The 27996-nt window shown below is 37.4% G+C and overlaps 2 protein-coding genes and 1 long non-coding RNA gene across 5 annotated transcripts in view; 2 read left to right on the top strand and 1 right to left on the bottom strand.

The window, feature by feature from the left end:
- Positions 1-3113, bottom strand: part of LOC137979604 (ADP-ribose glycohydrolase MACROD1-like) — a 12036-nt gene extending 8923 nt beyond the window's left edge. The window contains exons 1-5 of one of the 3 annotated variants that reach the window (XM_068826909.1): positions 2932-3112; positions 2595-2765; positions 2388-2423; positions 1548-1658; positions 853-882 (exon numbers count right to left, since the gene is read on the bottom strand). In XM_068826909.1, the coding sequence (XP_068683010.1) occupies positions 853-882; positions 1548-1658; positions 2388-2423; positions 2595-2765; positions 2932-2992 (409 nt within the window). In that variant the 5' untranslated portion in view covers positions 2993-3112. Of the gene's footprint in view, positions 1-852; positions 883-1547; positions 1659-2387; positions 2424-2594; positions 2766-2931 lie in introns of all 3 variants that reach the window. The other 2 variants (XM_068826910.1, XM_068826911.1) reach the window with 2 other exon arrangements.
- A 240-nt stretch (positions 3114-3353) lies between these two features.
- On the top strand, positions 3354-4652 carry LOC137980489 (uncharacterized). The gene is made up of 3 exons (XR_011118533.1): positions 3354-3515; positions 3600-3763; positions 4287-4652. It is a non-coding gene; the product is annotated as an uncharacterized lncRNA (long non-coding RNA).
- A 5069-nt stretch (positions 4653-9721) lies between these two features.
- On the top strand, positions 9722-26182 carry LOC137979351 (nucleolar protein dao-5-like). The gene is made up of 14 exons (XM_068826591.1): positions 9722-10060; positions 10735-11583; positions 14146-14237; positions 14686-14819; positions 16252-16342; positions 17277-17413; positions 18418-18467; positions 19428-19586; positions 20496-22249; positions 22603-22763; positions 23535-23686; positions 24704-24924; positions 25512-25590; positions 25893-26182. Exons 1-14 carry the CDS (start codon positions 9884-9886, stop codon positions 26031-26033), a joined length of 4197 nt encoding a protein of 1398 aa, XP_068682692.1. The 5' UTR covers positions 9722-9883; the 3' UTR covers positions 26034-26182.
- The last annotated feature ends 1814 nt before the right edge of the window (positions 26183-27996 follow it).

A 27996-nucleotide genomic window follows, 5' to 3' on the forward strand; every position in this document is an offset into this window, starting at 1 on the left:
GTGACAGTGTGAGTTCACAGATTTTTTGCAGTTTGGAATCAGCTGAGTTTTGTTACTTTGAGAAATTATTTCATGTTTGACTCCATCAAAATCAATATTCTATGAAGATTCTACTGATCCCTTGGTCCACTTAACAACAGATTAGTGCATAAAGTAAAAAAATGGTATATGTACACTGTCTGCATGCAATTAAAATGCACAAGACTTGACTCTCTTCCGTTAATCATCATACATTTACAACGCTGTATACTAAAATTTTCTATTAGCAGGCCTTTTTTTGGATCCCAAACAAGGAAGAATAATCTGCCAATGTTCAATTGTTAAAGGAAGAAGAAAGGAATTTGTTTGCAGGGTGATGAATGAGACATCACTATCTGGTTTTTGGATTTTACAACCAATAATGATGTAGTTTAAGGACGGTGCCTACGAATTCAAAGGTCTGTTTGCTCGGTTTACTGAATAGGCGGGAAAAGCAGATCTTAACAAGTGTTATTGAAATCCAAAAAGAAAATTTGGGGTAACCACACATTTTTCAAAGATAATTAATCAACAATATTTGTAAAAAGCTTTAAAATACAAAGCAATGTATGGCATTCTTTTCCAAATTGAAGCTTAATTATCTCTGAAAAATGCATGGTTACCCCCAATTTTCTTTTTGGATACTGAGATTACTTGCTAAGTTCTGCTTTCTCCGCATAGTTTTGAACCATGCAAAAATATCCCTGTATTAATAACTACCACCCATAGGAAATCCGAGTATCTCAAGATGCAAAGAACGTATGTGCAATAACAATAGTAGGCACCGTCCATCTTGGATATTGCATTTCATCCAGTTTGTTCCATAGTTCATACCTCCACCTCCGCCCAGAAGAGAATTGTTTGCTGAGAAAACAAAAGGAGAATGATGATATAAAACCTTTTGAAAGGGAAGGCCTCTTGTTTGATGGACATTTTATTTAAAAATGATAATGAATATATTCTGAATATTAAAAAAAGAAGAATAGTCAGACTATACTGTAATTAAAATGTAGACAAATTAATTCACTGCTTCTTTTAGCAAACCATCAAAAGAAAGCAATAGATTGTTGATATTTTTGATAAATGCCAGCCAAAACGTCAATTCTAAATCACTTTCTTTTCTCTTCAAAGAACCAGCAAAATAATTAAAAAAATTAAAAAAATTAATTAAAAAACTCCGACTATGAGCCAATAGTCGAAGTTTTACGTCATATGGAAAATAGTGCGCCAAGATGGTCTTTCCGGTCGCTTTGTAAAATTGTGGAAATAAAAATCAGCGGCAAAACCCGGTTTGAGAATTTACTAAAACAATTATTCCATTCGCCCTTGTTGGATATGAAGTGATTATAACCAACTTGCGCACTACACACTCCTTGGTTATTTTATCACTTCATATCCAACTCGGGCTCATGGAATAATAATTGTTATATATTTAACTGTGTCATCAGCTTGAAGATCCCATTTAAACCAAATAACATTACTAATAGATACAGCACAAGACTGAATAAAGTGCTAAGTCCATAGATTACCTGCATTAACTATGGCATCAATTTCTAAGGATGTTATATCACCCTTCCACAGGGAAATTTTTTCATTTAGTGTTTCGTTGACATCAAACCTTGGTTCCTCTTTTATTTTCCCTAACAGAAATGTAATAAAGAAAAATAGCTAGTAGGTTTTGAATAGGTCCATTTCTGCAGTGACTGTTTCTGCTATTGTAGCTTTCCTGTCAACATCATCCTCTGATTATAATATTAAAGTATATGCACATGATAACTCTCAGGTTATACATGTAATTAACAAATTATATCCTCTCTTTAGGCTAGACCAACCCTCTTTCTGAAAATTCAATTCTTAATAGACCAGTTTACACTCTTGAGTGCATCGTGGGTAATCAAGGCAACCTGGTGGGAAATAGGCCTTTTTCGATATATTAAAATTCAGCTTGATAGCAAGTCAGTGGGGACAAAGACAAAGGAAAGTGGATGATATGTAAATATTTTTCACATTAATTCCCACGTGTTTCTATTGTCTTTGTCCTCACTGCCTCACTTTCAAGCTGAATATTTAATATATCGAAAAAGGCCTATTAAAAGGTTTGTATGGAAATAAATAAAGTGTACATGACTCAGTACCTATAAACTGAGCTATAAACTTTTGCCTTCATAAACCAAACAAGTAGGTTCGATTATTTCACAACTAAGATTAAATGGAGTTGGTATCTATTCTTTGGAATTCCTAAATATCGCTTTTTGTCTCCATATGTATATTCTTTGTGCCTTTGAAACTACAGGAAATGTATGGCAGAAACTTTGTTTAAAAAAATAATTTCTACAATAGCCATTCTCTCCAACTTTATGCTGCCTCACCTTTAAGCCACGCCACAACACTGGGAACTTCCTGCTCTGGCAAAATAATGCAAATTTTCTAATTACTCCTTGGTATAGCACATATCCTTCAGAGATACAGTTGTATTTATCGGTATCCATATGGGTTGTGGACATTAAATGGAATGGCCGGGGGAAGGTTTGACCATAGAATGATCTTACAGATAAACAATCTACAAAAGATGGTACCTCTCTTTTTATGAAAAACAAAAGCATTCTCTCGCATGTACTCCGACCATGTTGGAATGTTCTTCAAAGTTACAAAGTCCCTGCCGCATCTGTAAAGCTTCCGCTTTTGGTCTAACGGTAAGTCGTCATACTTTCTCCAGCTGGGTGACTTTGTTTCGTTTTCATCGGTCTCTGAAAAGAGGAAAACTGCTTGTAAGCTAAGTTTCCCTGTCCTAATTTAAAAGCCTGTAAAGTTTAATTTCAGATTGTTTCGGAGGTTGCACACAGCAACTGGGTGCAACTGGGTGCAAACGTTTGATTTAGTCGACCAAAGGGAAAGGTCTTTCAACAGCTATACCTGTACCTGCGTTTTCGGGAGTGTCGGCTTTCCGTTTACCAGGCCAAAAGAAACTTGCCATATTTTAAAATATTCAGTTTCTCTTTGAAAATGGAAACCAAGTTACAAAGGTAGGTACGTTATGTATGTACACAAGGAAGAGCCGCCGACAAACTTTGCTGATGGGTCGACGTTGCGGGGAGGGTTGGCGGTGATTGAGGTAGCTGCAAAGGTCTCCGATTTCGCGCTGTATGAGTGGCTACATTCCAAGCTGTAATTTGTGATTTGCTCAATATCAAAGGCTGCTAAATTATCCAGAACTCCTGGACAGTGCAAGTCTCTCTATAAAATGTCCCCACATATGACGTACCTTAATATGTTTGACCCTAATCCGATTGGACCACACCTAGTCTCCTACTGTGTGGTCACGCAACGCTCCTCCCCACAAAGAACGGCTGCGTGGGAGACTGGACCACACCAAGTTCAACGGGATAATTCCTGCCCGGCACTCATTGAATTTCCTTCGGGAATCGGGACCAAGACTCACAGGTTTGAAAAAGCGGGAAAAAAGAGCGGGAACTTGTGTCAAGAGAAAGATTGCCATTGTAAGTATTATTGTAAGTATATGCTGTTTCTGTTTTCCCTATTTTTCGTTCAATGTCGTTAACTCTGCTTTCCTTATGTACTAGGCTGATTTTGATCCTCTAAACTGCAAGCAGAATGTTTTCGGAGACGTTTTTGAAGTGTTCAGAAGGCTTACGCCGCTTGTATGTTGAAATTTTGAAAGGAAATCATCTTCGGTCACTTCGTCATTTACTGACCGCAAGTCCATGCTTGGAAAAGAAATTACTTGGTAAGATTACAACTTAACATTGTAACTTTCACAGAAAACAAAAGTAATTATCGATGTATAAAAGGAAACATTTAGTAATTCAGCACACGGAAAATTCTGCTAAATTTTGACTTACCATTAGCCGTTATTCGACGTCCGATTTGTATTAACCTCGGCTGTACCGTCCAATGTTCTTTGTCAATTTTTTCGCTCAAAGCGAATAGAGAAAATAAACACAAGCATGCTTTCAAAAAGACAAACCCCGAAGCCCGGCCCCGAAGTTCCTTACTTAACAGTCTTAGCCGGCGCTTGAGTTGACTGTGAGTGTGGAGTAAGGTTGAGAGGCGTACGAGTGGAAAGAGGTGAAAAGTTCATTTGAACTCATTAGTACTACTGAGCTAATATTAATATGATGTATGCTCTTGTAACTATAAAACACTGAGGACATTGATAAATTTTTGGCAGGACTAAGACACCCTGTGCCATTGTTCTTCTGTTTTTTAGTCTTGAAAGATGGCTTATCCTTTTTATAATATCTTGACAGTGTCAGTCAACTAGCAGAAAAACCTGAGCAGTTGAACTAGTCGCAGGGAACTGAAGAAATACTCGCATATCAGACAAAGAATTCTTAGAACATGCTCTCCAGCTAACCTGCTGTCAAAGAAATGAAGATGAAAGTTATTGAACTTTAGAAATCATATACTTTACACAGTTGCACATAAAAGGTACTAAATGTACTGTTACTTAGATACAGTCAGTATATGTCTGTCACACAAGGGATAAAACTAAAAGCAATGTGCTGTTGCAGTGCAGACTTAAAAACTGGCATGACTATTCTGGGGGTGGGGGGTATGGGGTGAAGGGTACATTGTAGTAGCTAAAAAAGCCCGAACCTTTACAAAAATAGTAACCTTAGGCCTAAACACTGCTTTAGATAATGTTTAGGCTTAAGGTTAGCATTTTTGTAAAGATTTGGGTTGTTTCAGCTTTTGTACCCTTCATCCCCTACCCCCACCCCCTACCCTTCAAACTCACCCCCTACCTTGAGGGGGATAAGTTTAGGTTTGTTATGCATAGTTAAGTTTAAGAGGACCTGGAATCACCTCATCGGACCGATGAAAGTAGTTCTGGAACTTAGAAATCTTAGGGTCCCTGGTCACATACTATGTTATTGCCTTATTATGAATTATCAATGTACATGTACACCAATAACTTATCAGGGAAAGGCTTTAGGACAAAATAAAGGATATTTCTATTGAGAAGACCCTAAAAGCCTTTTTCACATGTACCGGTAAATCTACTAATGTTGTGGTGATTAGTGGGCTAAGATACTTAAATGACAATAAATGGCTGCAGCCTCAAACTGAGGCATTTGCACGCAGCCAATCTTTGTGTCTGTGTCAGTTGATTGGGGGAAGGGGCAGACATGTCCAAAAATTCAAGTAATTAGATATATGACGATTTTCATAAGGGGAACAAAATATCCCTTTGCCTTTCTTCCCAACTTAGACATCACTCACATTTGGAGATAAGTGAATCAAAACACTTTGTTTATAGTTCATTTTCACACATTTCATATGCTTCCTGAATGGTCGGCCATCATGACAAGTAATTATGCCACCAATCACCAATCTCCGATAGTACTGTACTGTCAAGTCAATAAGCACTTAATGACTGGCCCCAAAGGAAACAGTGAGTTTTGTTTCCCCCCCCCCCCCCCCAGTGTTCTCCGAGGTGAAGCCAAGGGGAACATTAAGGGGTTGAGAGGAAACGAAATTCACTGTATCCCGTGGGGCCAGTCATTAAGTGTTTTGGTACACCTCCCAACTGAAAATAGAACAATACACGGATTTTTACACAGAATTTCACGCTGTTTCAAAGGTGCACGACCTGATCAAGTGCGAGTCGAAAGCTCAAGGCGTTTTTTCCCTACTAGGGAGTTGTGAGTTTTGTTCGCCCTAGGGAGTTAGTGAAAAAAAAAATTATCGATCATAAGCGGCTCTTGTTCGTTTTCTATTGTCAATCTCTGATAGTACTGTAGTGTGAAGTTAATAATAGTTAACTACCACACCCGAGAAGTTTCAATTACAGAATTCAGGGTCAATGCATGTCAATTAAAAAATGGTTTGAACCTAGCAGTTACCTACCTTAATAGAATTTGATTGTCTGGGTGAGGGGAGGTCTGAAAAGGACCTGAGCTGTAGTCATCTTCATGACTGATCTGTAGCCACTTGACTCTTCATAGCTCAGTTGGTTAGAGTGTCGCATCGATGTTGAAGTCCTGAATTTTTCAGGCTTCTCTGCACTATTGTAAAAATTACGTTCATAACTGCAAAGATCATAGCTTCACTTGATTTCATATCCGCAGTTCATATATGATTCATTTCATATACCATTTCATCATTGATACATACAGTCATAAGCTTTTTCCCAATAACTACACGAGCTAATATCTTCGAGAAGTTACATTTACAGCTAAAATACATGGCATATATAGAGACCTACTAAATACATAATATTTAAAGATATATTCGTTAAAAAGAAAAGCCGCTGTACAAAATGCGGCCCTGGATTCTCTTTTAAAACCAGTCTCTGGTTTTAAAAGAATCTCTGTACGGTGGTCAATTTACATTATCAACTCCGTTGATAAACCAAATTTCAGTAAACTCATAGGTACGGATAAATCAGGTAGCGCATTCCGCAACTTAGCTGATACGCAAGAAAAAAGAGAACTAAGACCATAACTGGTTGTTCCAGGTTTATTGAGGAACACAATGTAATTTCCGCGAAGATCATGCATAAGAAGGGGACGGGAGAGAAAACGTATTTTTCATATAAGCAGAAAAACCCTTTTTTCAAAAAAAAAAAAACCACATACTTTTATCAAGTAATACGAGGAAATTTTAAATGCGCTTACTCCATAGAGATGTCGAGATTGACTTTCGTAGTAAGAGGACAGGTAATCTGCAAATATAAATATCATTATTCTCTTATTTACATTATTCTACCGTTTCTTTGACACGAGAATTACAGCGAAATGAAAGCACAACTTTGTGGCGAATTTTCTATGATAAAAACTTGTTCAGAAATCCAAACTCTACGTTAACAGCACACACCAGGCCTACTCCTGAGTATCTGGCTAGAAATCATTTCCACTGGCCGGGCTTCAGCCATTCGATGAGGGCCAGTCTCATGCTTCTTAAGTTACCTCGCTCATGCCCAAAAAGAATTCTGGGTAATTCTGCCATTCCATGACAAGGGAAGACTCCCGAGTCTCATTTCATAGTTTTTTCTTAAGTGTCAGGCCACCCAGTCCTACCAGCAAAATAACGCATCGATTGAAGCTTTTAGCTTTCAAAACTTGCCCAGATTGTGTCAGTAGGTCCTGGAATTCGTCCACAGAAAGGCCAGAGAGACAACTTCATTCGTTAACCACCATGTTTACAACAGAGGATTTTAGGCGTCCCAGTCTGCATGAAACCATTTCTCTCCTCTGTCTGAGACAAGGCCAGACACGCACAGTTCTTACGTTACGTTTATGCCTATAAAATCAACGGAAATGTCAATACACCTTATTCCAAAATGGCTGCCATTTTAGTATTCTTTTGTTTGATTGCAAATTGGCCCTTTTGGCCTCGTTCGAGTTTAAATATTCTTTTGAATTTTACGTTTGAAAGAGAGGTCAAGAGGGCCAATTTGCAAGAAAACAAAAGAATACTAAAATGGCGGCCATTTTGGAATAAGGTGTGTTGCTGGTACAACAAAAAAACCAGCATGTTAATGTTTTTTTGATAGGCTAGGTATCCAAGAGCCAGAACATTTGCGCATGCGCTGACGGAATGTTTCAACAAGAGAGAAAAACGCAGTACCTCCAGACACCGGCGCTGGAGCGTCGTACCAAACGAGTCATCCCGGGATTTCGGCCCGTGCGATCGCTTTTGGACGCAGTTGGCCCTTCGCTGCTTTCTGCTACCGACCTTGCCTCCCGGTACGGCATTGAGGGAGGGATATGTCGGCCCCTAAACCATATGTGACAAATCCCACGCCTACTCACAGCTCCAAACCGCCCTTGTCAATATAGCGTAACAATGAGATGCCTTATATATTGAAAAGAAAAGTCATTTTATCTGTCATATGGTAAGCACTGGAGTCGCAGATTACAAAGTGTACGCATGCGCCCTACTAAAGGTAACATACATACAGTCATTAGCTTTTTCCGAATAAGTACAGGAGCTAATATCTTCGAGACATTACATTTACAGCTAAAATACATGGCATATATAGAGACCTACTAAATACATAATATTTAAAGATATATTCATTAAAAAGAAAAGCCGCTGTACAAAATGCGGCCCTGGATTCTCTTTTAAAACCAGTAAACTCATAGGTACGGATAAAATCAGGTTGCGCATTCCGCAACTTAGCTGATACGTAAGAAAAAAGAGAACTAAGACCATAACTGGTTGTTCCAGGTTTATTGAGGAACACAATGTAATTTCCGCGAAGATCATGCATAAGAAGGGGACGGGAGAGAAAACGTATTTTTCATATAAGCAGAAAAACCCTTTTTTCAAAAAAAAAAACAAAAAAAACCACATACTTTTGTCAAGTAATACGAGGAAATTATGAATGCGCTTACTGCATAGAGATGTCGAGATTGACTTTCGTAGTAAGAGGACAGGTAATCTGCAAATATAAATATCATTATTCTCTTATTTACATTATTATACCGTTTCTTTGACACGAGAATTATAGCGAAATGAAAGCACAACTTTGTGGCGAATTTTCTATGATAAAAACTTGTTCAGAAATCCAAACTCTACGTTAACAGCTCACACTAGGCCTACTCCTGAGTATCTGGCTAGAAAACATTTTCTCTGGCCGGGCTTTAGCCATTCGACGAGGGCCAGTCTCGTGCTTCTTAAGTTGCCTCGCTCATGCCCAAAAAGAATTCTGGGTAATTCTGCCATTCCATGACAAGGGAAGACTCCCGAGTCTCATTTCATAGTTTTTTCTTAAGTGTCGGGCCACCCAGTCCTACCAGCAAGGAAAACTTGCCCAGATTGTGTCGGAAGGTCCTGGAATTCGTCCACAGAAAGGCCAGAGAGACAATTTCATTCGTTAACCGCCATGTTTACAACAGAGCAAAAAAAGAACAAAAAAACCACATACTTTTATTAAGTAATACGAGGAAATTTCAATACATGGGTGTAAATGGGTATATAGGGGTATATAAGGGTATACATTGGAATACATGGGTATATAGGGGTATACCGGTATTTACCGAAGTGGAGGTGGCTATTGGTGGATATTTACCGAGTCGTGAAGCGGCGAGGTAATAAATCAATCACTAGCCACCGACACTTAGGTGAATAGTTGTTTTATTATATACTCAAACAGTGAGATAATATAGGACAAAAAGATGATTTTACCTTATTTATTCCTGCAAAGATTGCAACATTTTCGGGCCCAAATTTTGCGCGAATTGCTCGGAAGTGAATAGCAAAGGATGTCCGGAGTTTGAGTAGCCAATCAGCGCGCGAGTTCAACGCTATCCACTGTTTTAGTATATACTAAATAAGGATATACATGGGTATATAGAGCTAATTATTTAAAGACACTATGATAGAGCGAGTTTCAAATGAGTGTCGTAAAACCAAAACCAAAGTAATTACTTTGGCCAATCAAAAAGGACGGAGACAATCCAGTAAACCAATCAAAACTCGAAGTAATTACACGTAGCCGACACAAAGCGCCGGAAAATGTGCACGCACGAGCCACAATTGGTTTTGGTTTCACTTCTGATTGGTTGAAAAAGTGGCGCGAGGACTTTGAACCAATCACTGAGTGAAATAAATGCAAAACCAAAGCAATTCGCTAATTACTTTCGACACTCAATTGAAAACCGCTTTAAACGCATGGAAATACAGTGTTGTATACACTATAGTAAGGGATACATGAAGTACCATTGATTTTCGTTTTGGCGCGCTTCTCAACTGTAATCGGATTAGTTTTGAATCATTCACGATTTCATTCAGGTACTTATATAAAACAGGACAAAATTTACATGGAGAGCGATTCAAGCGGCTTTCTTGCCAGCAAGGTCACCCAGGGAACACTTTTTAAGAAGAGAGTTTACTGATGGAACGTACGCAGGTTCCGAGATCTGTTCAGGAGAACCCTTACGCTGAGCTCGGATGTGTTCAAGAACGTGCGGAATCACGGCAGCAGAGTTTCATAGATATAACAACACCATCAAAGTATTTGGACAGTCGATCTCGCTTCGAACAGGTTTTCCTTGCAAGTCCAAGAGCTCGGGTAATGACGCCCTGTCTTTTGTGACACCAAACTGCCCTTCTAGGTTTACTAAATGACCGGTAGTGCTTTATGTAGACTTAAATAATGTTTGTCTTGTCTCTTGAAATGGTCGCTTAGAGTTGAATATTGCTTATCGAGGCTATTTGAAACGGGTGCCTAAAACATCCGGGTCATTTAGCATGGCCGTCAAGAGTTGGTTTCAACAATCATTGTTACCAAACAAAAATGCGATTCTAAAATACCTGGCCATTATTTTATTGTAGCGGCATCCCTCGAAGAAAAAGGCATATGACAATAGGTGCCCATTTACATGAGAATAAGTGGACATGTATTCTGGAATCTAGATAATCTGCAATGCCGTACAAAACTGTTGAGAAAGTGACGCAAATTCACCTTCATTTTTACACCTCTACTTACTCTCTCCCCTTCCCACTCCCCTCCCCCCCCCCCCCAGTCAATGTTGCTGAGTATTGTCATATGTTCTACGGTACCTTTCTGATCAAGATAAATCAACATTGAGTTTGGGGGGGGGGGGGGGGGGGAGGGCAGCTTTTAAGCGGAACATTTGGATAAGTTGTTGGAGTACCAGAAATGTCGCTTTGTCTCAACAGGTTTTCTCTGAGATTGTAGCTTCCAATCGAAATCATTTTCCCTTTTTATTGTCACGATTATAGGAGATTTATTCCCATGTGGTTCCCACTCCACAAAAATCAGATGAAAGGAAGAGTTTTGACCACTATTTTAAAATGGCAGAGGAATACCATGACAAGATTGGTTTGAACAATTCAACCATCGATTCACTATTGGCCAATCAGTCAGTAACATCAGCAAAACCAAAAACAATTTTTGGGGTTATGTATGATGAACAATTTGAGATGAGCCCATTTAAAGCAGGTGTTGATGACAGTATAATTAAAAAGAAAGTCGGTCTGGTTTTGAGTCGTCTAGAAGATGACAGTGATATGACCATGAACACAAGATGTGGAACACAAAAGGATTCACCAAAACACAACAGCAGAGACTTTGTGCCTAATTGCATTAAAATTAACTCTTTGGGGTGTAATGCAGGAAATCTATCTTACCTTATGAAAAACTTTGAAAAAGCAGGTGGTAGAAGTTCTTTATACAACACTCTAGCTTTTGATGTTGGGAAAGGAATAGCACATTTATCTGAAAGCAACAGTGATGAGAAGATAGATGTTGCAACTGCAGGAGAAGTTGATAATGGTGGGTTGCAAATTGATGGAGTTGAAGATAGCGTCAATGATGATGACATTAACAAAGGAGAGATACAGTTTTCATTTGGAAGTAGGAGAAATGATGGCAAGGATGTTGTTCCTGATGATAATGTCAAAGATGGCAAGGAGAGAGGTGACAGTAAAATTAACAGAAAAGATGGCAGTGGTAATGATAGATCTGATAACACAAGAAACAAGGGTGGTTACAACAATTTGATCAATAAGAGCCCAGAAAAGTCTGAGGAATGTAGATTAAACAGTTCAATCGAATTTCATGAAGGAAAGGTGAGAAAAATAACATTATTTCAATGCAATGAGTGCACTCAGATGCAGCCCATTTCTCTTACAAATAATATTAATGTAACATCTACATCTGCATCGACTTTATTGACTGATAAAGCAGAAAACACACCAGTTTAAAAGCAAGCTTTTTGAATTTGCAAGTATGAATTTTCGCACAAGATTAGGGTATGTGTAACTTGCTGATGTTGACCAGATTCACCTACATGTACCATTAAGGCCACAACACAGCTATGGCTTTAATCAAGTGTCAGCTTAGCTTAAATGGGTTGATTTGGGTTTTTACTGTAACATAGTTTTTTCTTTCAATGTTCAGGAAAGTAAAGCTTTGGATTCAGTACCTTACTAACATTTTGCGCTGTAAATACCAATATAAACTGGTTTATTAGTTTTTACATGGTCCAGAAATGCTATGTCTGTTATTGTAAGAATTGTTTTTATTTTTGTGGACTACACACTATGTCACTGGGTTGTTAGAGTGGGTGAGTGAGTGAGTGTACGAATGTAAGTCTGTGGTGGCATATAGGCCTGCAGCGCATGCATAAATCACGAAAATAAACAGGTCTGTTGGAAGCGTGCTTGAATTTCAACAAATGAGCCCCAAAATTGGCAAGAATATGCGATGAATAACAAAGCAGCTTCTGTTTCCAAAACAATGGAATTACCTGGTGATAAATAACCTCATCTAGGAGAGTGAAATTTTGACTTTGCAGAAACAATGGTCAACCTTGAGAGTTAGACGATTGTCATCTTTGTGTTGAATTCGCACATTTCTTGTCGAACTTTACAACAGTTGAAAGAAAAAAAAACAAACACAAACTGGGTGTCATTTTGTTGCAGATGTATTCTTTGTTCCTTGAGTTGGTAGTAACATTTAAGTTAACTTGATCACAGGTGGCCGCTGAAATCGATGTCACTTTCGATTTTGCAATTTATTTGTGTAGCCAAAAGTGCAATGGAAAAATTGGTCATAGCAAAAATCTCCCAAAACAATTTTTGTTGATGGTAACTTTTTATATTTGTGGCACAAAATTTATGTTGTTTTCATGTCACAAATTTTGTTGCTGATGACAATAATGTATTTTTTTTATTCTTGATCAACACTAAATCTAAAATTTCCTTCTGCTCTTCCTTAAGACTGTGTTTCAATACTTTTTTACTTTTGCATCAATGTTATAAAGCAGGCTAGCAAAATCAGTACCTTGCTTCGTTCACATTTTTGAGCGGTAAAATAGAATTTTCAGTGCTGTGGTTTCTGACACAAAGTCTGATATAATCCCACCAGACAGGGCTTAACTTCAGTGAACTTTTGTCATGGAAAGCTGTCAGTCGTGCAGAGTATATACACACTTAATTAAACTTGCTGTGAAAAAGAAGTTGAAGCAAAGTTCATGGTCCTTCTTGTCTGTCTTGAAGCCAATATTTCTCGATTCCCTTCTATTTTCTACAATCTTTCTGGGTTAAGTATTTTACTAGTAAGTACACTGTACATGTCTTCTTGGGGGCTATTTACCTAAGACATCTACCATAGCATTTTAATGATTTGTGATACCAAAACAACATTGTGTACTATTAGAGCTACAATATTACGCAAAAACAACTTGAATCTCCTGGAAAACAAAACGCAGCTCAGTTGACAGTTATGAGATAAAGCACTATGTCAAGTTACTGCACTACCACACATACACAATGCAGAAATTATTAGGTGTCTAAGAAATCACTAAGATGATATTCAATAACTGAATTGCTGCTAAACAATAGGTCAAAAAAGGTAAAACGACAATGCATGCCTTATTTCATTGTTTCCTTGCCAAGCTCGGCAAACAACAACTTAACGTTTTGAAGATATTTCTCAAAGTCAAGTAGACTATTGCACCACTAATAAAACAACGCAAAAATTTAATATATTTTTTAATGATATTTTGGCTGGCCAATACTAGCCTTAATAAGGTTTATTTAAATGGAGAAATTTACAGAATATACATGTATATACACGTTACGAAGTAATTAATTAAAGCAGATTTCAAATGATAATGTAATGTGGTATAGCAACTGGATGAACAAACCAAAATTTCAAAATAATAAAATGCCGTTGAAACACTATATACTAGATAATGAGATCGTTCGCATTGTCTTATCAGTGGTACAAAAGTCTACTGTACTTGACGTTCATAAATATTTTTAATCAATTTTGACTTATCACGATCTCTGATCCAACGCTGTGCAAGACTTACATGTGAATCATCCACAGTTTTTGCAAAGGTTGAAACCTCAACTTTGCTGTTTTGAAGATAACCTGAGCACACTTTGGTGAATACTTTGCTGCATGGCCATTTTTGCTTGAATTATTATTGTACTAAGCTCCTGTCTGTAGTTTACAGCATGAACAAGCTAGGTGAAACAGCCTGGAGGTAGTAATCTGTTATTGCCTTTTTTCTAAATGGAGTTGGCATCATAATTTCTTCAACTCCATACTGGTGATTCTGGTGGTTTTTTTAATCTTTGCTTTTCCACAGACTTGTATTTTCATTTTCCTTTAAATGACAGAAAACACCAAAGCTTAACACCCTTAAACTGTGGTCCATAAGAGCTTTAAAGAATCGTACACACATGGGTATCATTGTTGAAGGACAAAGAAGGTAAGCATTCCCTCACTTTAGTTGATCTTAATTTTCACAATGTACATGTGGCATTCAAATTTTTAACTGAAATTATGTTTTACCATCAGTTATTATTTGCAAGGTTCTGTTTGAAGCTTTTAGTTATTTCATAACTATAAAGCCATTTGCATGAATAATAACTTTACGTTATTAGGAAGATAAAAAATAATGCTTTTATTAAAATTGCTTCTTATTATAATAATGATTATTATTATTAAGATTTTGAACAGAAAATAGAAATTGCTTTACAGAATTACTGACAATACGCCCCAAAGAATATGTAACATTTCTTTTTTGAAAGTAAGATTTCGTTAATTCCATTGGTGCTTGCTTTCTTTTTGCAACATTTAGAGATAACAGTAGCCAGTCAAATTTAGAAGAAACAGGAGTCGCAAAATTTTGTGCTAACCTTTCTTAATATTATTAGTGAAGACCCTCATGGTGAGATATGGCACAGTACAGCCATTGTCTTAAGAATAGATGCCAGATGTGTGCAGACGAAGAGCGGGTCACAGTACAAACTGATAGGGCCAATGAATGACAAGCTTACTCTTCAATATGGTATTGCAATCACATCACTGTTTGATACAATTTAATGCACGAAAGAGCAATCAAACTTAAAACTGTAATTTTATTATTATCACAGTGAGATTTTACTATACTTAGCTATTGAGTGAAGTCCTGTTGAAGTCCTGAATTTTTCAGGCTTCTTTACACAACTGCAAAAATTGCGTTCATAACTGCGAGGATCATAGCTTCACTCGATTTCATATCCTCAGTTCATATATGATCCATTTCATATATCATTTCATCGTTGATTCATTCCCCATGGGAACATTGGAACCCACAAATGACCAGCTCCCAACGTCAATGGCTTTATAGCTCAGTTGGTTAGACCGTCGCACCAGTATCGCGAGGTCACGGGTTCAAACCCTGTTGAAGTCCTGAATTTTTCAGGCTTCTTTACGCAATTGCAAAAATTGCGTTCATAACTGCGAGGATCATAGCTTCACTCGATTTCATATCTGCAGTTCATATATGATCCATTTCATATATCATTTCATCGTTGATACTTAGCTATACTGTATTAAATAAACTAACAAGTCAATTTGGAGCTGGTTAAGAAAATCTGGGAAGAGGGAAGGGCTGGAGCAATGCAGTGGTGATAGCACTTGCTTCCTTCCAATGTGACCCAGATTCAATTCCCGGCCAGAGTCAACATCATAAGTGGGTTGAGTTTGTTGATTCTCTACTCTTTTCCAAGAGGTTTTTCTCACACGACTCTGGTTTCCTCTCTTCTCAAAAAGAAACCTTTGATTTGAGTTAATTTGAGTCGATATTAAGGCTGGGGGAAGCAATAGGGAGCCAGGGTTAAAGTGCCCCTGTGATAAAAAAAAATCACCTTTTTTTCTTCGGATTTTGAAAGTGTTTGCTTAACACCTGGCTGTGAAAGTTTTGAGCTTTGATTTTTGTCCAAAGGCCATTTACTTTGAGCATAAGTTTTATATTTTATTATCTGCCATTATACTTGCATTCAAAACTGACTGATTGGACCTCAGAGGGTTGGATCCTGGGAAAAATGACGTCAAAAGCTCACTAGCTTAAAATTTCGGCGTGGGAGTATAGCTTATATATGCAAAATGCCAGTTTAAAAGTCTGAAAGCCTAAAACTCCTGTGCTGCATATTAATTCTGCAGCGTGCACACGCATTTCATTCTTAAACTAGTGAGCCTTTGATATCATTTTCTCCTTGATCCAGCTCTCTCAAGAACTCAAAGTTAGCAATTGTGTACCATTGGTCTTTTTGAAATCAAGGCTTAAAACTTTGGTCGCTTAGTGTTTAGTTAACATAGTTTGAAATCCGAAAAAAAATAAGAATAAATATATTGGTCACAGGAGCACTTAAAAAATTACTAGAAAAAGCATCTGAACTATAAATTATTTTTTAACAAAGATTATAAATTATGTACAATAATTTTTGATTTGTTGTTAGGGTTTTCTTCGAAGTTTGTAAAATTATTCAAGAATGGATTCCCTGTTAACTGGAATTTTCTTGTTGCTGATCATTTCAATTCACAAAGCAGGTTAGTGATTGTATGGCTCACATTCAAATTTCCAAGTTGAATTAGCCACAGTGCCCACCTTGTGCAAAGGCAAATCTTTAACAGTACAAGTCACCATAAAGATTTTAAAAACTTTCATCAACATAACAGTGAGAATATTTAATCTTGAATCTATTCATATCTTAAGGATTAAATTTTTGAAAGGGTCTTGTAACGGCAGGCACTTGATCCAAGCGGCGAAATCGGGGTTAAATTACTGACTCAAGCATTCGAAATTTTAGACGTTTATTATACTGAAGACGTAAACTGAAAAACAATCACAAATCACAAACTATAATCAGAAACAAAGAATTGATGCGATAAACAGAAAAGAACACATAATTCCGATCCTATTATTGAATTCCATTGAGTCAATGCATAGAACAAAGTTCAATCTGGCTAATAACAATAGCGTCGCACAACAAGGCAACATTTGATTAAGAAAGCTATAAATGAATATGTCGATTGATTTGAACACGAAACAATAAGAGAATCAAGCTGTACTTACATTAAACTGTCCCGAGCTACCGGAGAAAAACAATTTCTAATTTGTTTAACTAGCGGTGCTTGCTGATGCAAAGGGTGCCTGTTCTGATTGAGGAATGAAAAACTACACGTGTGTAGATACAATTTCACTTAACACTTACGTAAGCGGGTTAACAATAGAAATCGACTGAAATGTGAGTCATTAATTGAAGAAAAAAATAAAATAAAAAACACGGATCCCACTGCCAACATTCACAGGTCTTCATGGTGTCTTTTTTTTTAAGGTCACTTGCTTGTGATAACCTTCTTAGCTTATAGTACATTACCATGAGTGTACTTTCTTGATCACAGCTTGGAATATTGGTCATAACACTATTACAGTTGCAAAACGTCCAGTCTCCATGTACTTATTCCACATTTGCTATTTTAGTTTGGAAAGTGAAGATGGGAAAGAGAGTGAAAGACATCCCAAGAGTAAGAAAATAACTGACTCAAAAGAAGTCAAACACTTAACTCTGACTGCTACTCCAGCTGAGTCCCGACCAAAAAGGAAAAGAAATTCAGAAGGTACAAATTCATTGAAACTTTTTCAGCAACTGTTAACATCAAATCGTTGATGTGGTATAATGTCACCTGGTGAGCGCGTAGTTCTTTGACCAGTCTTTGGACTGCACTCACTGATATCATGAAGTTGTACTGAACATGTACAGCCATGTATGTCCATCCAGCCTTTCTCTTACCTTCAAATTCTTAAGCCTAACAGCCTATAAAAAGACCGATGAGCTTTATATCCTGATAAAACACTCCTCATTAGTAAATTCTTTATATAAAAAATACTAATAAGGTATAGCTTGTTTTTCTGTTATGCTAATATTCTTCTCTCACAATTTGAATCATTGTTTAAATAAGTCCAGAAGAATGTTTTTAAAGTTCAAAACTCACGGCACATATTGTTTTATTGGGTCTAAAAACACTCACCTACGCCTCATATTTTTTAAACCCTGATAATTATGTTGCTGCTCATTTTTTAAACATTACAATGGGCATGTACATGTACCCTTGGAATATTTCGATCCATTTACTGTTTTAAAAAATTTACTCCCAGTGCATGGTCACTTATAGATTTTACTATGTTTAACGTCAGATGATTTTACTCATCAAGAGGGGTCCCCTTGGACCTTAGAGGGTTAACAACATGTACTGGTTTGAACACTCAAAAACTATTTGACCTCATTAACACTAATTTTTACTTTGTTTGGTATTCATGTAGGGAGAAGATATCTAATCTCTTCTTAATCTCAAGTACATGTATTGTCACACGTAGTTAATACATCGGGGTATACTAATGCAAGTTTTAGCGTAGCCGTGAGATACTCATAGTAATAAGTCAATATGGGAATCGCTAGGAAGTACATGTAATCCTGTTACAAGATGTTGTCTAACGAGAAAATTAAATTAAGTTTAGCAGAAAGGTAGAGTGACCTGCATCAATTTTTGTTGTCAGTTAGTCCTGTTTTATTATTGTTGTTGTTATTTTTATGATAATTATTAAATAATTATTTTTTCTGTAGCCTTGCAGACCCCAGAGAATACTCAACTGCCAAGAGAGGTTGAATTGAAGGTACCTACCTGTACATTTAACATCATTTTAGTTTAGCTTCAAAGGGGGTGCAAATCTCTGAACAGAATAGTGTAATAACAGCATGATGATATTGTAGATTCAACAGCATGCCATATAACATTCTCAAACTCATTAATAATTCATAAGCCAAAAACAAAAGAAATCACTACCGTGAAGGACATTTGGATATGTGGTCTTAATTAGAATAAATTTCGCCAACTTTGATCCCAAATATCTCTTAAAATACTGATTCCTTTGAGAAGCAATATCAAACACTCGAAAGAGTGTTTCATCAGATATCCAACCACCTCGAAATCGGTTAAAAAACTCGCTTCTCAGTGTTTGGATATCTGATGAAACACTCCTTCTCGTGTTTGATATATTACTTACCGGTAGTACATTGTAGCAGCTGAATCTCTAAGCTCTGTTCAGGAAAAGCCCAAGTCTCATATTCGTTATTATTTTATTTTATGTTAATGAATAATATTATCAAGTTTTAGGTTTACTCGTTATTGAGTTAGTTCTTCTTTTATCCTTACTAAACCACAAATCAGCGAAACAAAGCACTAAAACACCATGTGAGACCCCACCATTCATTGAATACTAACCGACAAAGGTTGGATTTGAGATTAAATCATTTTAGGCCTAGTTAGGCCTAAAATGTTATTGCTCCTCATTAAGATTAAGATTAGGATTCAGATGAAGACTGAGATTAGGAGCAATAATGTTTTAGGCCTAAAACGATATTTAATCTCAAATCCAACCTTTGTCGGTTAGTATTCAATGTATGTTGGGGTCATACATGGTGTTTTGGTGCTTCGTTTCGGTGTTTTGCTGTTTCCTTGTTTCGTTGTTTAGTATTGTCCACATTCAATTTAGTTAAATCATTTTATGACAAAAATAAACTTGTTTCTGTAACTTAACATATCTTGAACAAATTTTTGAAACTCTTCGTCTCAGACTACAAGAAGTGGTCGCACAGTGAAGCCACCTTTAGCATGGTGGAGAGGACAGAGAATTGTCACTGATTGCCATGACAATGTTGAAATAGACCCCGGAAGAGAGGAACACACAGCTCGTTCTTCCGTATATAGTGTTGAATTTCAATTACCCGTGAAGGTAAGGATGCTTTACATAAACATTTTGAAACAGGTATTTATAATTTGTTCAATGAAAAGACCAAGTCACTACTTACAATGTCAAAACATTGATGACATTAATGTTTAGACTGCTGGGTAGAACTTTATTTGAACCCAGCGCAACCATCATGCAAATTATTGCCCTTACCACTGAGCCCTGTTAAGCCTGGTCTTGGCTTGACAGCCAAGGTACATGTACAAATGGTATGGAAATTATTAACTCAGATTTTTTTATTATGGAACACTACCAGATATCACCTTGGTGCATTTCCCTGGAGCCTATAGGAATCCGAACTTAAAACAGGAGGCTTGTTGCTGCAAGTGACATTTCATCACGTGACGTAAAAAAATTGTAACTCCTTCTCATGTGGTCATACGACGTGTACACTTACAGAGTTTTCAAAATTCCATAAATGTATCATTCTATGTCAAGGAGGAACAATAATTATTTTCAAGCCCTAAATTCCTTAGAAAAAGTCAAACATTGAATTGTAAGGATGATGCAAGCTGCCAATTCCTCCTGTCTCATTTGTTCGTTTATAAGTCAGTATATTACCAAGTTTGTACCAGGGTTGTAATCTGTTGAAATATTTTAAAACAGAAACCTATTGTGGCTTTATACATTTCTTGGACTCCATATATCTTTCTTTAAAGGTATAACAATTTATTCTATATTAGCTTCTAAAAGTATAGACTACAACAGCAAACAACTACACAATTAAAAAACTCTCTGTCTGTAAGAAGTACCGTACTGTTCAGGTCAAACTACAAAAGTATCCCTTCTACAAGTAGGGAATTTTTATGGTAAATGATATATTTCTCTGTTTGTGCCCATTGGAGTATTCATGTACTGTAGAGCTCTTGTTTTCTTGCTTATTCGGATTTATAGGTTGAGATATCTAGCAATGAAAGAAAGACACAAAAGACATCCAGCAATATTGGGAAAGAAACACGCAAATCACCAAGATTAACTATGAGTGTCACAGACCAGAATCAACCCAAACAAAATTCCACAGAGGAATCTGATGCTGCAAAGCAAGATAAAAAGAAAAACCTTAGAAAAAACACAAGCACAAAAAATGTCCAACCAGAGAAACAAAGCCCTGTGGAGTCTACTGATATCAGAAGGAAGTCGACAAGAAGAAAGGGAAAGAGAATTGGGATGAAAATCGACAGAAAGGCTCAACCTAAACAGGATTTGACCAGGAAATCTAATGCTGCAAGGAAAAAAGAAGAAAAGGAAAATCAAAAAATTTGCATAAGTATGGAAAGTCCACAACAAATGATAGACAACAAGGGAATAACTATTGCAAGGACCCCGCCAAAACTGAGTAGCCCTAATCAGTCTTTTGAGATGGCTAAGTCAGAAAATGTGATGAACAGCTCAAAGCTTTCCCCTGCATTTAAAGTATTTGGAATAGCTGGAAGGAGTCCTCTGCGTGCCACAAAATCGCCTCAAGAAATAAACAGTGATAAAGAGTCAACAAGTACAGAGAATTCTAAGTTAGTAAACTCACGAGGTAACACAAGCAAATATGAAAAGCAGCACAAAGAAAGTGGAATAGGGGAAAATGCCCAGGTAACTAATGTACCTTGCAGTGATGTTATAAAGCCCTCATCAACAAGTGCAGTTGGTGACAAGAGTTCTAGTTGTAGTGGAAATACTAGACCAAATGACCCATTTGAGTGGAGAGAAAGCAGTAGCAGCTCAGAAGCAGATATAGAGGGTTTGAAGAAGAAGCTGTTCTTTTCACCCAGGAAATCTTCAAATAAAGAAATAAGAACACAGAGAGTTTGTAAAGACAATCAAGCAGATTATGAACAACAGCAATGTGGTCAGAGAAATATGAGTCCACTCAACAGGACTGGGAAAAGTATTGAAGTAACTGAATCTGATTCTGTGCAAGGACAAAGGTTACAAAAGAAAGGACTAGGCAAAAACAAACCTAAAAGTGTAACAGAAGAAAACAATCATACTCTCAAGAAACCCAGAAGATTGTTAAGAACTTGCACTGATAGTGAAAGTGACACAGCTACAAGTGTTGAACAGGTCATAGTTTCCAAAATGCCATCTCCACCCAAACGTGTTTTAAGATATCATACTAGAAAATCAAGTGACGCAAAGGATGTGCAGACAATATCCATTGCTGATTCTGATGAAGTTAATGAAAAGAACAGTGTGCAGCATAGCCAACCATCGTCATGCAATGATGGATCTGACAACACTGTTTTATCTGGAAAGAACTACAAGTCTGCCGGCAGACAAAAAAATGTCAAGAAACGTGTGGTTCCTAAACGGATGGTGACACTGGTTGAAGAAACAACAAGTACTCAATCCTCAGATGAGGAATCAGTTGGGAAATATCAACAGCAGTCTGCCAAACAAGCTCACCTGGCAGCAGCAACAAACGCAATCAGAAAAAAAGCTGCTCAACGGCAGGGTCCAAAGGATGATAAGAATAGTGCAAGAGGTTTAAGCAAAGAAAAGCACAAGAGAAATGAAGGTTTTTGTGACAACTCATTCAGCAGAGAACAAGCTTTCAATCTGTCAAAACAGATAGCAAATAAACACACCAGTAGGAAGCAGAACGCAACATCAATTGAAACATTATGGAGTGAAGACGAGATGCAAAGATTGAATGAGTAAGTTGTCTATGATCAGGCAAGGTACAATACAATTGAAAGCCAATTGTACAAAAAATCCCTTAGCAGGAAAGAATGGGACTTCCATGGTAAATGGTAAAATATTTTAAGGGAATATTAAATAAGGATCAGGAATGAGTATCTTCCTTCTGAAGGAGTGCAGACTTTACAGTGTATCTTACAATTTGTGGTAAATGAACCCACTTCAAGCCTTCCCTATTTTCATAGAGTCACCTGTCATGTTTAAATACCTAACCAAAACCAACAAGACATCTATAATATTAAGATGAACAAAAATTTATAATCTAGTAGTTATAATTAGGAAACCACAGAATGTGTTCTTTGTTGTTTAGGGCACTATTCTTGATTCCTGGACACACTCCAATGTTCTGGCAAAAGATTTCCCACAAGGTTGCAACACGAACTGCACAGGAATGTCAGCTCAAGCATCAGGGACAGGAAATTATTTCCAAGAAGGTTTTGGCTAAGGGAAAAAAAGATTCCAGATCAAAAGGTACTATTTGATTGGTGCTGATGCCATTTTGTTTGTATTACTAACTAGTTCAAAACAGTGCACTTTCTTCCCAATACGGTTATTAAGTCGAACAGAAAACATGTGATGCCAGTTCTTTAACGGAATTGGTCTCACCTCCTGACTTTTTCTCTGATCTGTGTATGCCAGTTTTATATTCTGTGTGCCCAAAATCAGGAGTACCAGAGATATAATTTATTGTAAATTACTTTATTTGATTTTAAAATTCAACTTTATTCATTCATTCAATTCATTGAAATGGAAGATATCCCAATCAAGGGTATCCTCTTGCAGCCAGATGTAATTGAATGAAAGTTGTTTTTGATGAAAGAGGAAACCTGGAGTACCCAAAAAAAATACTGAGATTGACTGAATTGTAAAGAAAGCCAGCAAGACAGTCAGTAGCATGTGTGCAAAGTGGCAACAATTGAGCATTCAACAAGGTTGATCTGATTAGAGCATAGCATGATGTAAATTACAAACTCGCAATAACAATGCTGGCTTGTATTCGAATCTGTATAAACAGGCCTTGAAACGCACTGTAAGAGTGCTCCAAGTACTTAACGCTTCTATCTTACAAGTAAAATATCCACTCACATACGACATCTGGGCCGAGGGTTGAACCTGGGTCACAAAGGTGAAAAGCACAGTTGATAACCGCTAAGCCGTCCTGACTTCTCTTGTTAACAACCTCTATACATCCATGCAAAAACTATATCCCCTTTACAGGTCATATTTAAATTTTCCTTTCAGTGTCATCTCAGCAAAATGAGAAGAAAGTGACTGGTGGTGTAGGAACCATCAAGCGAAAGAGAGAAATCAGGGAACTGCTAGAACAACAGGATGTAGACTATGAAGACGACATCTTTGATTCCACCCCATTCAAAAGAAAGAAAGATCTTAAGGTATCAGTTGCAGGTCATTTTGTTTCGTAGGTTAAATTGCAACCAAGCTAGGTCATTTAATTCGTTTCAATGTAGATCAAGTTGTTTCAACCTAAGTCAGTTTGGAGCAGGTACAAAACACATGTCACAGGTCATTGTTTTACCAATACAGAAACAATACAGAAACAATACAGAAACAACCCTAACCCTAACCCTAGGCCTGAAAACTTTTGTTTAGGGCTAATTAGGCTTAAGGTTAGCTTTAATGAATGTTTAGGATGCTATCAGTGTTCATTCAGGTAAAACGGCGACCTGTGACCTGTGTTTTGTACCTGCCCCAAATTGACCTACAATACTAGACATATTTAGTTGGAACACTTAGCGATTGGTCCAGAATCATCGTGTTACAAGATCGTAGCTTATACCAATTCAATGTTCTCCCCCCAATTCAATGTTGTGTGAGAATTTTTCGGGCGACTACTAGTAGTTGTGGAAATCAACATTGGAGGAAGGGGGAGACGGGGATGGGTGTTCCAACAAATGTGACGAGTATTGTAGGTTGAAACAACTTGATCTAGGTTGAAACAAGCTGACTTAGGGCGAAATGACAAGCAACATATCCATTGTTTGGATCTCAATGTAGAAAGCTTTGAAATTTTAATAATAATTGTAATACTGACCCTTAAAATGTGGTATGTCTTTCAGTGTTGCTGCCCTGTCAAAAAAAATCCAGCAATTGAGAAACTTAATTTCTAGACTACCAGCTATTTCTGTTTTTTTTCTCTTAAATTAAGTTTTTGGAGCATAATTCAAACTGAAAGAAACATGTGCAAACATTATGATATACACACCTGCTTCACACTCATGTTTTTGGGACTATTTTTGTCATACCTGTTTCACAAAGTTGATCTTTTGTGCAAGGAAAATGGTTGTTTTCATGCTGGGGTGTGTGTAGCTACAGCTTGCTCTTCTTTGTGGTAATTTGCCTCTGGTACAAAGGAAGGGTTTAGAAGACTGAATTTACTTCTTTGATTCCAGCTTCCATTTAACCTTAACAGTAACAGCAGTGATAGTGATAATGACGATAGTGGTGACAAGGAGGATGAACCGAGCGAAACAGAGCATGGAACATCATACAAAACACCTGGCAGCCGTACACCGAGCAGTCGATTCCGTCCCCTTGGACCTCTTTCTACCTCTGAGTCAAAAACTTCTAGCTGGGAATTTGTCAGCCCTAGTCTGTTGCAAGCAGTTAATAGGTCAGTGAAATGATGATTATAATTTTTTGTGGCAATTGCAAACTACAGTACATTCAGAGGTGTAGACAGTATGATGCAATCCAAGGCACTTGCCTCTGTCATTTTTGTTGTATTTTTTTTTTTTAAATAATGCTGTCTTTAAATGGAGGAATCAAAAAGACACTAAATACATCTGAACTCAACATAATTTAACTGTCATGGACATTGCTTCAGTCATATAATTTATTTTTCTTCTGGCTATGGTCATCACATTGTAGGCTGTCACCTATTGTAGGCTGGGTTGTATGAAACTGAAATGGTTTAAATTACTATGGTAAGGAATAGTTTTTATCACACTCCAACAAGGATTAATGCTTTTTAACTCCAGGAAATTGCAGCTACAATTTTTTGTACAACTTTCTTTTGTTTGCACCTCGCTGCTTTGCACATTTGCATTGTAATAAATTCAGAACTTCCTTATGGGCATAAATGGCTGACAAAAAAACCTATGACAAATGTGTCATGTAAATGTTGTTGTTGGACTAAGGGCCAGTGAATGAACTACTCATCAATATAATTATTGTTTTATTAAAATTAAACATTTTTAGAAAAGACATGGATTATTACATTCACAAAATGCAGCAGCGAAAGCGAGGTATTCAAGCTCCTGGAAAGCATAAAGCAAAGGTACTTGTATACCAGAACTAGATTACAATCAAAGTCAGCAATCAAGTTCTGAGTATTTGAATTCACGTAGCAGCTCTGCCTCTGTGATGATGAACTTTATTCATGTTGCGACTTCTATTTGGAGCAGATCTGGTACATGTAGTTCCCATTTCAACTCCTTTGCTGGGTTCCAGCAGTAGGGATTTGTAACATTAATTTTGTAGTCTTCATTTGAATCTTTCAATTTCCCTTGATTGACCTTTGAAACCCTCTTAACAGTAGTCGTCAATTAAAATAATCATTTAGAGAAACCTTTCTTTTAGCAAATGAGGACATCTACCCCAAAGAAGCCATCATCAAGCAGCAATTTCCCTGTGGCGCTAGGCTCAGAGATATTCGAAGCACATCCAACCTCAGATCGAGACTCAGAGGAAAGTGTGGATGACTACTTCTCTGATGAATAAAGAACTTCTTAATACACACTATACTTTTTACCAAAAAAAAATACTTTTAAGTATGCTAGGACCAATTTTTTTTTCGTGATTTATTACAAACTAAAAGACATTTTGTGGTTTGTGGTTTTTATTAATTATATTATTTAGAGCGGTTTTCAATTGAGTGTCGAAAGTAATTAGATAATTACTTTGGTTTATGATTACTTCACTCAGTGATTGGTTCAAAATTCTCGCGCCATTTTTTCATCCAATCAGAAGTGAAACCAAAACCAATCGTGGCTCACGCGTGCACATTTTCCCGCGCTTTGTGTCGGCTACGTGTAATTACTTCGAGTTTTGATTGGTTTGCCAGATTGTCTCAGTCCTTTTTGATTGACCAAAGTAATTACTTTGGTTTTGGTTTTACGACACTCAATTGAAACTCGCTCTAACACCAGTAATCAGAGGGACTACATGGATCAGTTTTCATTTTGAGAGTGAGGGAAGTACAGTGTATAGAGTTTACACTATCCATCAGTTTTGTTGTTTTTCATTGAATCTACAATCAGGTAGTACAAGAAGTCTGGAAACACGGGGGGGGGGGGGGGGGGACTCCCATATGAAACAGACGGGGATGCTCGTTGTCTCGCTGAGGGGTGTAAATTTTGGATTTTGGTCTCGCTTAGGGTGTTCTGGGCAAAGCGCCAATATTTTAAGCCGCCAAGGTCTCGTTTAGGGTTCCGAAGTCAAATTTTCTTTTTAATTTAGGGGACAAAATTTTCTTAAGCCACGCCCAGATTGGTCTCTTTTAGGGGTCACAAAAAACTTGAGCCACGCCCAGATGGTCTCCTTTAGGGGTTGAATTCAAAATTTCCGTATGTTCCATATGGGAGTCCCCCCCCCCCGGGTCTGGAAAGTGAGATAATGGGCTCTTTGCATGATACTGTCACATGGTACAAAATCCGCCTGCTGGATGGCAAAAGAATGCAACAGCTTCCAAAAGAAAGGGATTTCGACCAGCCAAGTGTGACTTTTCTTTGTTTTCTATGTCCCAGTGCGAGCTTGCCATCCAGCAGGACAGATTTTATAGCATGTGACAGTTTCGTGCAAAGGGCCCATTTCCTCACCCCATCCAATAATTCATTGTATTTCTCATTCACTCCCCCTCTCTCTCATTACGAATTTTGTCACTCGCCTGTATCTGAATGCATGGAACAGGTATAATATATGACTATAAAAAATGGTGGACACTGACTTATTAATTTTGAACGTCAAACGACGTTCTCAAAAAACTTGGTAAAGACGTCTCGACCGAAAACCTTCGGTCATCCTCGGTTTGAATTTGACAAAAAAGCGACTATCACAAAAGTCTTTTCCTGGAGGCTTGGCATTCAAAGAGAGACCAGAATGCGGGGAATGAACATATATAAATCCCTGACATTTATGTTTTACATGCATAATGTTCTTCGTCTCGCGCAGAGATCACGTGTACTCAGGCTTGTAGTCACGCACATACGCAAATATGAACCGTTGAAAGAAGCTGTCGCTTTTTTGTCAAATTCAAACCGAGGATGACCGAAGGTTTTCGGTCGAAACGTCTTTACCAAGTTTTTTGAGGACGTCGTTTGACGTTCAAATAAGTCAGTGTCCAACATTTCTTATAGTCATTATGCAAATTCCTGACTGCAATTTCAGCATATTAGGTATAATATATAGTCTGAGGTTTTTAACCTTCGTAGCTTAAAGCAGTTTTAAGTGGGATGACCAGGTAAAGATTAATTTAAGTGTTACTTGTATGTGCGTCATTACACAGCAATAGTTTTCAGCCCAGTGCAGCTCAGAGGTTTTACACTCTTCAACGGTCAGTTACTTCAACTTTTACTGCTGGCTACTTCAGCCTGTGAGTAAGTGCTGCCTACAGGAGCTACTGTTAATGGCTAATCTTCAAAAACCTCTGGTGTTGTACTTTGACATGAAGACACTCTTTTTAAAA

Source organism: Montipora foliosa, chromosome 12, assembly GCF_036669935.1.
Source record: "Montipora foliosa isolate CH-2021 chromosome 12, ASM3666993v2, whole genome shotgun sequence".
Classification (NCBI taxonomy): Eukaryota; Metazoa; Cnidaria; class Anthozoa; order Scleractinia; family Acroporidae; genus Montipora; species Montipora foliosa.